Source organism: Hemicordylus capensis, chromosome 4 (assembly GCF_027244095.1).
Source record: "Hemicordylus capensis ecotype Gifberg chromosome 4, rHemCap1.1.pri, whole genome shotgun sequence".
Classification (NCBI taxonomy): Eukaryota; Metazoa; Chordata; class Lepidosauria; order Squamata; family Cordylidae; genus Hemicordylus; species Hemicordylus capensis.
In genome coordinates, this window is record NC_069660.1 from 46,854,158 (window position 1) to 46,869,162 (window position 15,005).

The 15,005-nt window shown below is 46.8% G+C and overlaps 1 protein-coding gene across 1 annotated transcript in view; it reads left to right on the forward strand.

The window, feature by feature from the left end:
* NECAB3 (N-terminal EF-hand calcium binding protein 3) overlaps nucleotides 1-15,005 on the forward strand; it is a 159,108-nt gene that overhangs the window by 52,618 nt on the left and 91,485 nt on the right. The window contains exon 3 of the mRNA XM_053250058.1: nucleotides 3,782-3,890. Within this exon, the coding sequence (XP_053106033.1) occupies nucleotides 3,782-3,890 (109 nt within the window). The remainder of the gene's footprint in view (nucleotides 1-3,781; nucleotides 3,891-15,005) is intronic.

Consider the following 15,005-nt stretch of genomic DNA (forward strand, 5'->3'; position numbering starts at 1 on the left):
CCATTCACCATCTGACTTCAAAGGCAGATGTGAGGGGAGGGACAGGCACCTAGGAAACGGCCTCTGAAGAAGATCAGGATTAAATGGCAGGAAAGTTCACATGGAAAGTCAGTTACCTTCTCCCACCCAACCTTCCCACAACTTTAGGCTATTTAGAGCTTCGAGGGCCAGACACAAGAATTTTGAACTGAGCCCAGCAACCAGCTTTTAACATTGTAGCGATCTGTTCATGGCAGTCAACCGCAGCTAATAATTTGGCTACCACATACTCCATCTGCTGAAGTTTCTAGATAATTTTCATATGCAGTCCCTCATACGATCAGTGTAAATATCTGTCTATCTATCTCGATCACATCCCAGAGCCTAAGGGAGGAAAACAATATATTTATTAGCACACTAAAAACTGCAAAATACCTTGTTAAAAACAAAATAAGAAATACAACAACTTTTCTAAAGTGTTCTCTGCATACACAGGAGCCACAAGCTTTCTCGTCAATGAAATAATCTCATCAATGACGGGCAGCGATTATGCTTTTATTAATTGTATAGCTTTGAGGTGTTTTCATATTGCAATGTTTTTAGATCACCATACTCCACCCCCGTGGTCATGTGATGAAGAGTAGTATAGAAATGTAGTAAATAAATGCCAAAATTCTCAGGCTGACAAATGATTTACCAAATACTATGCTTGAGCAAGAATTTTTCTGCTTTTGTTTTGTTTTCAATTACAGTTTAATTTTTAATGTTCATGTTCCCCAGTTTCATTTTATATTTGTTTCCATTTGAACCCCCACCCTTAAATGCTGTCATACATACTGCACAGCGAGCCACCCATTCAAGAGGGATTCTCACTGCTTCTGAACCAGCCAAGAACCAATCCCTGCAGCTTCTGAAGAAAATAGCTCTTCAATGCCTCTGAAGCTGTGCATCATCACAGCTGCGACCTACCCCATTGGGAATGATAGCTTGCAGCTGTAATAACACACAGCTTCGGAGGCACAGAGTAGCCTCACCATCGGAAGCTGCCCTTGCTTGGTTCAGAAGCTCCAATGCACAACCACCGCCTTGCGGTGACCATTTTATTTACCTACATGCCTGGGAGGCAGCATTCTTGTGAAGCAATGTGAATTTTACAAAAATGACCACAGCTATGAAAGATTTGTGATATTGCTGCACCTTGGGGTATATGGGTAATTAAAATGGCTGCCATAAGAGTAAGACTGCATAGAAAAGCTGCTACCCAGGAGCTACTATTACAAGTAAGGTGCATTCTTTATTTAATTTTTTAAAAAATAAGAAAGGAAACAGCGAGGAGTTCAGAAAATAGAACCCCCATTCCTTTCCATTTGTCCTGTTCATTCTTTCTCACAATTGTTTGTGAATCAATGGATTTCAGGGGACACATTCGTATCTGGTTCCATTCATTCAAAACAAATGACTGTATGTGGCTACCAAGCTCTGTTCATCATGGATATGTGTCGTGACCCCAGATTCAGGACCCCCAGTTGGGGACAAAACAGACTGTTAAAGGGATGAGACAGTGTGAGAAGACCTTATGACGCAGACCCTGGGTGGTCCTGAGATGCCAGGACACCCTCCCCCCGCCCACACACACTACCTGGAGAACCAAGGAAACCAGATCCAGCATCCCCAACATGACTCAAGGACACAGTCCTGCCTTCATCCTCTGAGTTAAAGGAGTCCCCCAAGGACCTGCAAGTCCAAATAGAGCTCCCCTTGTACCACACTGGAGCCAGAGCTTAAAAAATTGGGTGAGGTCCTCCACTTAAATAACAGTCTTCCCCAGAGAAAGGACGGAGCCCATTCACTGCAGCAAAGTCCACTTTATGTTGTTGCATCTGCTTCTCTTGCTCAGAGCTGTCCCAGGTCCTGACCTCCTTTTCCTTAGAGCTGGCTGAGGTCTGTGTTCCTTCCAGATCCCTGCTTTGGAGTCCCTGACTCAGCCTAGAACAGGATGCTATGTAGGATACACTAGACTTGTCTATAGACTTGCAGACCCTGTCTGTAGCCTGTGTATAATTTTTAATCCCTTGATGGTACCCACTTGTCTTTGTCAACTATGTTCCATCACTTTGACAGTTGCTGTCTGTCATTTTATGTATTCATAACAACCCATGTCATTGCTCTGCCCTTGTCACACAAACCTATTTGTCAATCATTTTTCTGCATGTCAATCCCACCTATTAATTCAGATCCTTCATTGCCATTCTGGCATCTTCTCTGAGCTTTAAATCCCAAGGCAGCTGTGGTCCCATTCTTGTCACTCCCAATAAACTGATATAAATTTTCTGATGAGATATTTAGTGTTATGTATGCACAGCTTCTGTTAAGTCCATTTGACAATCCGCTTCTCTTCTACTTTTACCATTCTTTGCCATCTTTTTCTCAGTGTCTCACAATGCTGGGCTTTTTAATCACTCCTTTTCAGAACGCAAACTGAAACTACTCTATCTCTCTACTCACCCAGATGGTGTCTTTGGCTGGACTTTAAGTCTGATTTCATAGGCCCAGATTTCAGGAAGCTTTCTTTAGTAAGCAGAAATTGTAATTCAAATTCTACAGTAACTGCACTAGAAAATATGATTAGGTGTGGTGATTATATGCCTGTAAAGAGACTTCTAGTGGTCTGCATGGACCATCAGTCCCATTGTCTTATACCTATAGACACTGCTTGAACCCTCTCTGCACAGGTTCGGAATCACAGCCCTTACTTCATCATAGCTGCTGTACCCCCTATGACTCAGCAATGATGGGGAAAGAGGTCAAAGGGGGGGCAAGGCCCAGGGGATTAAAAAAGAGGGGATGAGAGTGTGTTGTGTCTCTAGCCTCTGCCTCCTAGTGGAATCCTCCCACCTGGCTATTTGTGGAAGAAGAAGATTGAGAGAAAACACTTTCCCATCTGATAGATGCTCAGATTTGGGCTGAGGAAAGGCAAATTATCAGGCCAGACTTACTTAGAGGGAAAGTGGAATATAAATGTAAAAATAAAATGAAATAAATAATCCTGAGTGCCACTGTATAGAACATTGTTCATAGGACCTTGTCAAAAATAAAAAAAATAAGATTCTGCCCCTACATATAGAGAAGGTTTTAAAGTTAGGGTTATTTGTATTCCACATCCAAGTCTATGAATCAGTTGCTGCTAACACAGAGTAAAAAGGCGGCGGGGGGGGTGGCTCAATGGGAATGTTAAGGCTCTAGGGACCGATGGTCAAGCTCTGTGGTGCTCCTGAATCTGGGGTAAAAGAAGCCATGAAGACTCAAAGTTCATCTGACCAACAACTGGGGAAGCTTCTTAATCCAGCCTAGAGCATCAGCAAGGGATTTGCTTGTAGGCTCTTCTTGCTAGTCCCCCTAATCTATATCTCCTTTACCTTTTTTTGTAAAAACAAGAATGAAATAACAAAATGAAAGCATTTTTCTTTCACATCTGTAGTAGGGGTGTGTACAAACTGTGGTTCAAGTACTGGTGCCAAACCATTTCGGGTAAGGTCCAAATCATTTCAGCGCCATGGGGAGGGCAGCAAGGAGCAGGAGCTTTAAAAAAGAGAAGAGCAGGTAAGGACCTGCTCTCCTCTTTCTTAAAGCTCCCATTCCCTGCTCCCCGCCCCGTGGCACTGAACCGGTTTGCATGTCTTCCGAACCAGTTGGGCGCTGAAACAGTGCTAGAAATGCAGCTTGTGCACACTCCTAATCTGTAGTCCATATTGTTTTCTCCTGGCAAAGGTGTAATTATTCCTCCACTTTCATTGAACTGCAGATGATGGAAAGTTGTCATTTGAGGAGTTTAAGAACTGTTGTGCTGACGGGATCCTCAGCTCTGAAGAACTGTGGGAGTTGTTCCATGGCATTGACAGGCATCATTCAGAGTAAGTATTAATTTGTCTCAGGCAAGGAGACTTCAAGCAAATTTTAAAAGTCAATCCCCCTTCTCTCTCCAGTTGGCTATAGTACTTTGAGAGACAAGGCAAAAAGAAAAAGAAAAGAAAAAGCTCTCCATGATATAATGCTCAGAGTATTGGATCTTTGCCAGGGTCAAGTTATGAAGTTCACTGGTTGACCAGGGCAGTCTGACATCCAGACTGATGCAACCAACAAAGATGTGCGTGCAAGAAAGTCACATAGTTGAGACGCTCGAAGTTGTGCAATCTCATGCGAGCTCAGTCTATTTGCCAAAGGGTTGAGTTCTTCCAACAAGATAACAGATAGCTTTGCATCATCCTCTGCAATGTTTATGGAGCGAGGAAGGGGTTTCACAGCAGGAGGTATACCACAGGTTATGCAAGTGAACCCATCTGTACAACCAGTGGCACAGGGAGGGAATGGGCCGCTCATGTTCTCATGGGCAGCCTTTCTATGGCAGTGGCAGCATGCTCCCTACCATGGTGGCGGCCTCCCCCCAGCAGCGACTATGGCAGAGGTGGACGTGTGGTGGTGGCCTCACTGCCCCCAGTGACAGTGGAGGCATGCTCTCACTGCCTGTGCCCCAGCCGGCTCTGGCTCCGAGTCAGCTGGGAATGAAGAGCACATGTGCACCCTCATTCCCAGCCACCTCTGGGTCAGAATTCTGAGCAGATGGGAAGGAGGGAGAAGTGTGGCGATGGGCAGTAGCAGGAGTGACTGGTGAGCTAGCCGGGGGAGGAAGTGAGCAAGGTGGTCCCTTAGCCAGGGTGAGGCGGCTCAGGCAGCAGGGTGGCATGTGTTCTTTGGAAGCACCCACCCAGTTGTAGCTCTGCCCATGACTGCAATGCAAGCCTGGAACGCAAATGCCTGACTTAATGGAACTAGCTAGTGCAACGTCATTGCACTAGTGCAACATGTTTGCACTAGTGCAGCATTAACCTAGTCACTGTCTCTATGTAGCAGTCTTGATGAGAGGGTAAAATGTATGTGTGGGCAGGGAGAAGAAACCCTGTATTCCATTCTCCTTGAGGAGGACCTCCAAGGGCTTTGGTGACAGGGAAAGCCATGAGCTCCATAAAAGAGGGGAGGGATAAGAAGTAATAAATAAAATAAACATAGGTGGATGTCTTACAATTATACTGAAGATGTGATAAAACTATCTCTTGGAAGGTATGGAATTCAGATAAAGCTATGAAGAGGAAAGGGGCTGAAGATTTTGGAAGCAATTTCTTTTCTGCTATTTATATATTTTTTATTTTATGTATTTAATTTACAGTATATACCACCTGACTCCAAAGGCTCTAGGTGGTTCACAAAAGCAAACACAATAAAAACAAAACAAAACAAACTATTAAAACAGCAATTAAAAATTTAAAACATTCCAAGATTTTTAGCAATTAAAACATTTAAACAACAATTAAAAATTTAACACATTCAAATGTGTCTTAAAGACTCTTTTGAAGGCTGGTAAAGATTCATCCTGGAGAGAATCTATTTATGTGGTAGCTAAGAACTGACTTGGTGGCACTTAATCAATAAATCAAAAGAAGTTAAGCCACAAATGTCTATAGGGAGCACATTCCACAGCCCAGGAGCGCCTAGAGAGAAGGTCCACTCTCAAGTCAGCGCCAGATGAGCTGGCAGCATATGGAGTTGGACCTCTCTTGATTATCTTAAACAGAGGCACTCTTACTCTTGGACTTTGGGGCCCAAGTCCAGGGCCTCCACAGCCCCTGGGGCCCCCCCAATCCTCTTTAGTCTGTCCTGGGTGGTGTGGTCACCTGGTGGAGCATGATGATGCTTAATTTGCAAGGGAGTGGCGGCCTCCAAAGGCCTTTAGGCCCAGGCTCCAAAATTACCTAGGTGTACCTCTGATCTTAATATGCGGTGGGTATCATGCAGAAGATAATATGTAGTGGGAATCATGCTAGATCTCCCCGCCCCCCAATAAAATAAACTTGATTAAATGGGGCTTAACTGATATGTACTTTTAAGACCTATTTTTGCAATACAGAGGACATATTTACACATTGCACATAGTGCTTCTGGGGGAAGGGGAAATCGGCAAAAGCCATACCCCCCTGCATGCGAGCACCTGCATTTCAGAAGCAGGAACACATCTACTGCACATGTGCTGCTTTTGCCTGCAAGCACACAGCCCTCAGAGGTCGGCAGTCATGATTAAATTAAAAAAGATTATCTGGTCTATGGCATTGCATTTACTGTTACATTCCATGTACACTGATTTAGTCCTGCTCCATCTTGCTGTACTTTGAGTTTTGAAGCATTCAGGGTTCGTGTATGAAGAAAATCCTGCCTTAGTTTAGAGAGCTAGCCGGAGAGCCAAACTACAGGAAACATTAAACGTGTCACTGGCCCCGATCTTGGGGGGCTCCATAGACTGGGACTGTGGCAGAGGTAAGGCGGCTGGAACTCTACCCCCTGCTATGGGCCTGATTAGATCCCTGAAACTGCTATTTATCAAGGGGGGGAAGCTCTCACTGGTGCTAGTGGGAACCTTTTAGCCTACTTTCCTTAAGGAAAGAAAGCTTTTGAGATCATCTAGCTTTCTTACTGTCTGTCCATGTCTGTGCATCCATGTCTGTCTTTCAACTTTGCAATCGCTGGACCAATTTGAACCAGATTTGGTACAGTTGTAGGGAAACATAGGGAAACATCAACAGTGTAGTTTGTGATGATGTCATCCACCTCAATTCAAGCTGTTGGATGCATGAATGTTTGAGGGGCAGGTGGGCTAACTTGTGAACTGCCTAACTGATCTGAACCAGATATGGTACAGTTGTAGGGACACCTCAACAGTGTATTTAAAATTATACAAATTAATATTAAGGTGAACAGAAAATAGGCAGATTAGTTCTTACCAGAACTTCTTGTTTCTTTAGAAAATAACAGCTACAGGCAGAGTGGGTGGGGGTGATCTAAGTTGAGAATGTGGTGCGTTTAGGGTTAAAGCCCCCCTACCATGGTCCCAATCTGTGTATGTGTGTGGGAGGGAGAGATCTAACTGCTGACATCGGGGCCTGTGACATGTTTAACGTCATTTGTAGTTTGACCCCAGATGCCCTTCAGATGCCCGGGTTTACAGTGTTATTATTTTATAATTCAGTGGGACTGCAGTATAGCTTGCCTATAAGCCAGATAAGGCTGTGGGAGAAGTGCAGAGTTTGAAGCTGAAACTTGGTAAGCCTCAGAACGAAATCTGTTTTAAAAATAGTCCAGATTCTGATTGTAATTAAGATTGTGTGTTAACTTCACAGCAGTATGCCTCAATTGCATGGATCAAATGCTTTGCTATTTTTGTCCAAGCGCAGATTAAAATAGCATGCAAATTCTATACATAATATGCCAGCAAGATTTAAAAAACTAACAACTTTTAAGCAATATAAAACAACTCAAATCAAGAATCATACCATAAGGAAGTCATTCTGTCTACTGAGTGAGCTCAGTTTGACTCCTTGGTTTATATTCAATGGACAATATCTTGATTTTTTTAAAAGAGGATTTTCAAAGGAAAGCACTTTGGAAATACCGACTATCTGCAAGCACTTCATCACTAAAGTGTTTATCACAATACTTGGTAATAAGTATTCTTCATGCAAGCAATAATTAAGGGATAAAAACAAAATCTGATGAGGGACCAGGAAGCTGAAAAGAAGTGAGCAATCCTGATCCTTGTCCTCAGCTGTTCATCAGGATTCAGAGGCTGGAGGTTTTGCAGGAGGCACAGCTCCCTCTCCCACTTCTATTGTTTCCTGCCTCCTGTTCCCTGCTGCCCTCTCTTTGCAAAATCCAGCCACGTTACCCCCTCCAAGGCAGTATGGTTTCCCTTCTCTTCAATCCCATGCTGCTGCTGGCATTATGTTCCCATATTCTTCACCTAAATGGTTCTTATAAAGCTGGTGAAGCAGATCCTCGGGACCGGCGTATCAAAACTTTTCTGTTGTGATGAAGAGTCATGTCTTTGTCTGAGTCAGCTGAAAGACACTTCCAAGTAGAAAATAATATATAACCTGCATGAATGCTGCCTGGTACAACCATCACCATATGTGCAGTTATTGCAGGTCAAACTAGATTATGTAGGGCCGAACTTGATTTACTGTAAGCATGTGATTTGGGCTGTGCCATGGGCCCCAGTGGCTTGCACCTCTCTAGCAGGGGCATATCTTCATAGTGCTGTCCCAGACACTTCTTGCCTTCACCACTAATGGTAAGAGAATACCATTTCCTTACAAAGGTAGGAAAAGCTGTTCTCACAATGGTAGGGAAAGCATCCTACCCTGGTTTGGGAGCTGTGTGTGCTCCTGATTGGCCATTGTGAGAATTCTACAAGTAGAGTAGGAGGAGCGGAAAATGCTTGTCTTTGATCAGGATATGGAGATGGGTGGCGGTGGCAGCAAACCTGAAACTTGTGACCCGGTCCAGAGTGGAGGCAAAGCACTCCCCACACCTCCCACTGCCATACCCAGCTCACAGAGGAGCATTCCCCCCTCCTCTTACCTTACTTGTAGAATTCTCACAATGGCCAATTAGAAGTGCACACAGCTCTCAAACTAGGGTAGGCGGCTGCTCCTATCCTAGTAGAAAGCTGGTCTTATAGTAGCAAGCATGGTTTGTCCCCTTAGCTAAGCAAGGTCTGCCCTGGTTGCATATGAATGGGAGACTAGAAGTGTAAGCACTGTAAGATATTCCCCTCAGGGGGTGGAGTTGCCACTCTGGGAAGAGCAGAAGGTTCCAAGTTCCCTCCCTGGCTTCTCCAAGATAGGGCTGAGAAAGATTCCTGCCTGCAACCCTGGAGAAGCCACTGTCAGTCTGTGTAGACAAAACTGAGTAAGATAGACCAATGGTCTGACTCAGTATATGGCAGCTTCCTATGTTCTTAGTAATAACCATGAGGGCAGCCCTCATGCCTACTCCCCTCCGCCACTGCTCAGTGGTGTCAGCAACCCATTGGAAACTGCAGTTGCTTGCTTCTTTTGTCCCATTGTCCCTGCCCAAACAGGTTTTGCAGGTTTTTGAAAAACCTACAATCCCTGGGGACAAACATGAGATGAGTGTATGCACCGCATTCTTTCAAACCACACTGAACTCTCTGGAAAACACTATTGTCTGTCACCAGCCATAGACAACAAAGAACTGCACAGCTTGAGACGTTTAACTTCTTCTTCTGTTCTGTGGCTTGTTTGTATTTTATCATCTTCAAGGCAGCTTTTCTCAAGCTGTTGTTTGCAGCAGGCAAAACACCAGTAACCAAGTCAGGTGGAGGTTAGCGGTCAAGGAGCCACCAGCAGAACAGTTGGGAGCTGCTGTCATCCATATGCATCTCAATATATGCTGTCAACAAGCTGGGGAACCGGGACTCTGCCCCTTGGCTGTGAGGACAGGGAACTGTCTCAATTCCATATGCAAGCAGCCATCTGTTTTCCTCTGCTTGATCTGCATCTGACTGGCTGCTGTAATGTAATAACTACCCGCTAGGCCTCTTGGGCATCTGCTGTTGTGAAAGTGCATGAACCTCCAGAGCTAAGGCGATTGATTCTCTTGAGTCTAGCGTCTGTGGGCTGCGGACACATAAGGAATTAGCCCCTTAACATGCACTGACTTGAGAGCAGGGAGTGATGCTGCATAAAGCAGCAGCTTTGTTGGAGCTTGATCAGTCACATTAAGGAACTAAGGCATGCAAACTCAAAGGCTCGCTTGCCGCTAAAGCTGAGGAAGAAAAATCAGCTTGGGGAAGCTTTCTGTGTAGCTGCTACTTGTTAAGCACTCTGAGTAGGGCTGGAAAAGAATTCCCTCTCTGAAACTCTGGAGATCCACTGCCAGTCAGTATAAGCAATATTGACTAGACCTGTGGTCTGACTCGCTATAAGGCAGCTTCAGATACGTGCATTAGCCGGCCATAGCTTTGTATGCAAAAGAGCCCAGGGTCAGTTCTTAGCCTCTCCCAGCCCTATCTGGAGATGCCATTCAAGACAGCCCTAAATACGCATATATATTTTTTAAAGTCTGTCCTGTAGCAGCTTCTAAACTGTTATAAATTGCTTTAAATTTTTAGTTGTGTTGAATGTGTGGTTTTTAAAAAAATTGTTTAATTTTCTGTTTGTTTTTATTGGTTGTAAACTGTCTTAGACTATGGATTGGGCGGTATAAAAATGTAATTAAAACAAACATCAAATGAACAATGTTTATTCTTGATGGAGGGAAATGTTGTATACTATGGCATCATCTCTTGTTCCTTTCCAATGTCAGAAAGGGTTGATCAATTCAATGTTTCAAAGGGTTAATCACATTATTTCTTTTGCTTTTTTTTAGTGATCTTTTAAAAATTTATTAACCTTATCTATCTGTTTAATATCACCCCAATATAAAAAGTCAAAACACAAAAATTAAAACTTTACATCGATTTAAAACCACAATTAAATTAAAAAGCTTGGGTGAAAAGGCAAGTCTTTAAGGATTTTTAAAAGGTTGTCAGTGATGGGAATGCTCTCATGTCGGCAGGGAGTGCAGTCCAGAGACCTGGGGCCGCAACAGAGAAGGCCCATCCCTACGTAGCCACCAGAAGAGCTGGTGGCAGCTGCAGACTGAACTCTCCAGATGATCTCAATGGGAGTTTGGGCTCATGGTGAAGAAGATGCTCTCTTATTTAAGACGTTCTCTTATTTAAGACATTCTCCTAAATACCCAGAGCCTAAGATGTTTAGGGCTTTATGGATTACTAGTGATTTTCGGCCCATTAAATAACGGGCACTAGTGCAGTTGTGAGCTCCGGGCCCCCGCCACCATTCCCCCTCCCGCCACTGTCGACCGCCTCCATGCCGCGGCCGGTCTCCCCAGCTGGGCAAGGGCCCCAAAGTTTCCCCCCCGCCCAGCTTCAGCGGCGCCGCCAGGCCTCGGCGGCGGCTCCGCCACCACCTCGGCCGGCTTCCCCCGCTGCCTCTTCCCCCCGCCCGGCTTCAGCGGCGCGGCCAGGCCTCGGCCATGGCTCCACCGCCACCTCGGCCATGCCTCGGCCAGTTTCCCCTCGGCCATGCCTCGGCCAGTTTCCCTCTTCCCTGGCTTTGCAGGGCTTCCCCGGCTTCTTCGCGGCGGCTGCTTCTGGCCATCCAACATGGCCGCCAGGTGCTGGTGGTCGTTTCTCCCTCGGCGCGTTCTGGGCATGCGCAGAGCGCATGCCCAGAACGGCCAAGGGAGGCACGGACACACGCCTGGGTGTCCACGGACGGACACAGGCATCTTATTATAGAGGATAACCAAGCCAGCGCCTTCTATTTTGCCCAATCCCAGAAAATTATTGGTAGCCAGTGTAGCTCTTTTAGGATAGGAGTAATATAGTCTCTCCGAGATGACCCAGAGACCAACCTGGCTGCTGCATTCTGTACCAATTTCAGTTTCTGGACTTTTTAAATTTTTTTATTTATTTTTGCATTTATATACCGCCTTTCATTAAAAACAATCACAAGGCGGTTTACAAAAGTTTAAAAACATACAATAAAATGACAATAAAAATATTAAGCTAAAAATATAAAAACAAAACAAATTTAAAATCTATAAAATACAAGCATAAAAACGATACAACAGGTAAAAACACATAGAAGCAGCAATTAAAACAATTATGTAAAACCCTGGATAAAAAGCCAAGATTTAACAAGCTTTCTAAAAGCTGTGATGGAGTCCGAGGAGTGAATGGCCACTGGGAGAGCATTCCAAAGTCTGGGGGCAGCAACAGAGAAGGCCCTGTCTCGAGTGCACGACAGCCAGGCCTCCCTCATTGTTGGCACCCGGAGCAGAGCCCACTCAGATGTCCTTGTCAAGTGGGCAGCAACACTTGGGAGCAGGCAGTCCCTCAGGTACCCCGGGCTCAAACCATTAAGGGCTTTAAAGGTAAAAAACAGTACCTTGAATTGGACCCGGAAACAAACTGGCAGCCAGTGCAACTCTTTCAGAATGGGTGTGATGTGCTCCCAATGGGCAGCTCTGGATAAAACCCTAGCTGCCGCGTTTTGCACTAGCTGCAGTTTCCAGATATTCTTCAAGGGCAGCCCCATGTAGAGTGAACTACAGTAATCCAGCCATGACGTGACTAAGGCATGGGTAACCATGGCCAGATCTGCCTTCTCGAGAAAGGGACGCAGCTGGTGCACTTGCCGAAGCTGTGCAAAGGCACCCCTGGCCACCGCCTCCACCTGAGCTTCCAAAAGCAGAGCCGGGTCCAGTAGTACCCCCAAGCTGCGTACTTGCTCCTTCAAGGGGAGTGCAACCCTATCCAGAACTGGTCCCGATTGGCTCTCCTACTGACCAACAGTACCTCCGTCTTGTCCGGATTCAACTTCAGCTTATTAGCCCACATCCAACCCATCACGGCCTCCAGCCCCTGATTCAGGACATCCACCACCTCCCTAGGATCAGGTGACAAGGAGAGATAGAGCTGAGTGTCATCCGCATACTGCTGACAACTCAGTGCAAGTCCCCTGATGACCTCTCCCAGCGGCTTCATGTAGATGTTAGACAGCATGGGGGACAAGACCGAACCCTGCGGGACCTCACAGGCCAATGGCCATGGGGCCGAGCAGTAGTCCCCCAGCACCACCTTCTAGACCCCCCCCCCCCAAGAAAGGACCAGAACCACTGCAGCACAGTACCTCCAATTCCCATACTCGAGAGGCGGCCCAGAAGGATACCATGGTCGATGGTATCTAATGCCGCCGAGAGGTCCAGCAGAACCAACAGGGACACACTCCCCCTGTCTAGTTCCCGGCATAGGTCAACCACTAGAGTGACCAAGTGGATATGAGACTACGGATCTTTACCTCCCTGCGCTGTACACAGATTATACATCACATGGATACTTTTTTTTTTTACTGTGGGATTAAATTATTATTCCATGATATCAGAATGGGTGTGATGTGCTCCCAATGGGCAGCTCTGGATAAAACCCTAGCTGCCGTGTTTTGCACTAGCTGCAGTTTCCCATATCCGGGGTGGAAGCCAGATTGAAGAGGGTCAAGATAATCCGTATCATCCAAGACCCTCTGCAGCTGGGACACCACCACATGCTCTGTCACCTTGCCCCCAAAGGGAAGGTTAGATACAGGTCGATAGTTGTCCAGGTTGGAGGGATTAAGGGAGGGCTTTTTTAATAGTGGTCTTACCACTGCCTCCTTGAGGTACGATGGCATCCTTGAGGTACGATGAAACATTAGTGATCACCTCCAACCATCTGCCTGTACCCTCCCTGGCAGCTTTTATTAGCTATGAAGGGCAAGGGTCAAGAGCGCATGATGTCACCCACACACTGCACAGGATCTTGTCCACATCCTCAGGCTGCACCAACTGAAAAGTATCCAACACAACAGGACCAGATGGTACCAAAGGCACGTCTGCCAGAACTGCCAAAACTCTGGAGTCCAGGTCAGCACAGCTGCAAGTGACTTTATCTGCAAAGTGACAGGCAAACTGATCACAGTGAGCTGTAGGTGATTCCTCCCTCATTACCTGGGGGGATGTGTGGAGCAAGGTTTTTATCACACGAAACAGCTCTGTTTGTCTGCACTGAACAGATGCAGTGGAGGTGGAGAAAAAACACTTCTTTGCCGCTCCCTCCACCACGGAGTAGTCCCTAAAATGGGCTCTAGCCCATGTTTGGTCAGATTCTTCATGACTCTTCCTCCAGCGTTGTTCCAGCCATTGCCCGAGTTGCTTCATCGCCCTAAGCTCCGAGGAAAACCAAGGAGCAGAACGGGCTCCACCAAGCCGGAGAGGGCGTTTAGGAGCAACCATGTCAACAGCCCGGGCAGTCTCTCCATTCCAGAGATCAACCAGGGCCTCGACAAGCTCACCAGCGATGGACACTGGAAACTCCCCGGGGGGCGTCTGGAATTCAAGCGGATCCATAAGCCTCTGGGGGCGGACCATTCTAATCGGTCCACCACCCCTACAGAGGGCAGACAGAGCAGTCAAACTAAACCCCACCAGATGATGATCTGTCCATGACAAGGGAGTGGTCTCTAATTCCCCCACCTCCAGATCATTTATTTCCCTGCCAGCAAAAACCAGATCCAGAGTATGTCCGGCCATGTGGGTAGGGCCCGATACCAACTGAGACAGGCCCATGATTGCCACGGAGGCCATGAAATCCTGAGCTGCACCCACTAGGGGGCCTCAGCGTGGACATTGAAATCCCCCGAAACAATAAGCTTGGGGGAACCCAAGGCCACCTCCGAGACCACCCCCGTCAGCTCAGGTAGGGAGACTGAAGTGCAGCGGGGTGGTTGGTACACCAGCAGAATCCCCAGCCTATCTCGGAGGCCCACCTTCAAGGACAAACACTCGAAATTCTGAGAATGCCTGACTGGGCACCTGGAAACGGGGAGGATCTCTCGAAAGATGACTGCAACGCCCCCTCCCCGACCCTTGAGGCAGGGCTGTTGCATGATCTGGAAACCTGGAGGGCAGAGCTGAGAGAGACCAACCCCACCCAGCTAATCCAACCAGGTCTCCATCATGCATACCAGGTCAGCATGCTCATCCACAATCAAATCATGGATGAGAGAGGTTTTTGCATTGACTGACCTGGCATTCAGCAGCAGCACCCTAATCCTCGAGGGAGTGTTAACAGAGTTCCCTGGGGTCAGAGGGTTGGGAGAAGAGCTGGAAAAAGAAACAGGCCTCAATTGCCTGGACAATTTCCCCTGTAATGGCCTACCCAACTTCCACCGCCATACCTCCCTCTGCTCGCTACCTGTGATATTGCTGCCCCCACTCCATCACCACTTTCCTGCCCTCCCAGACACATCTCCTCAGCCTAACCAACCACAGCTACTGGGCTTGATAAAAAACAAATCCAGACTTATGCAGTCTCTTGCTGACTTCTTGGTAGCAGGAAGGGAGGTCTTCCAGGTCCCTGGCAGCTCGCCCCATGGCTGAGAGCCACAAGTACGAGAGCCCTTGTGCTCTTGCCCTTCAGCCCATGCCCTTGGGCCAGCCTGCCCTGTGTAGGAGCAAAGCCCACACAACAGCAGCCCAGAGGAGATCCAACACACCTGGAGGAAAGGTGGGGCAGA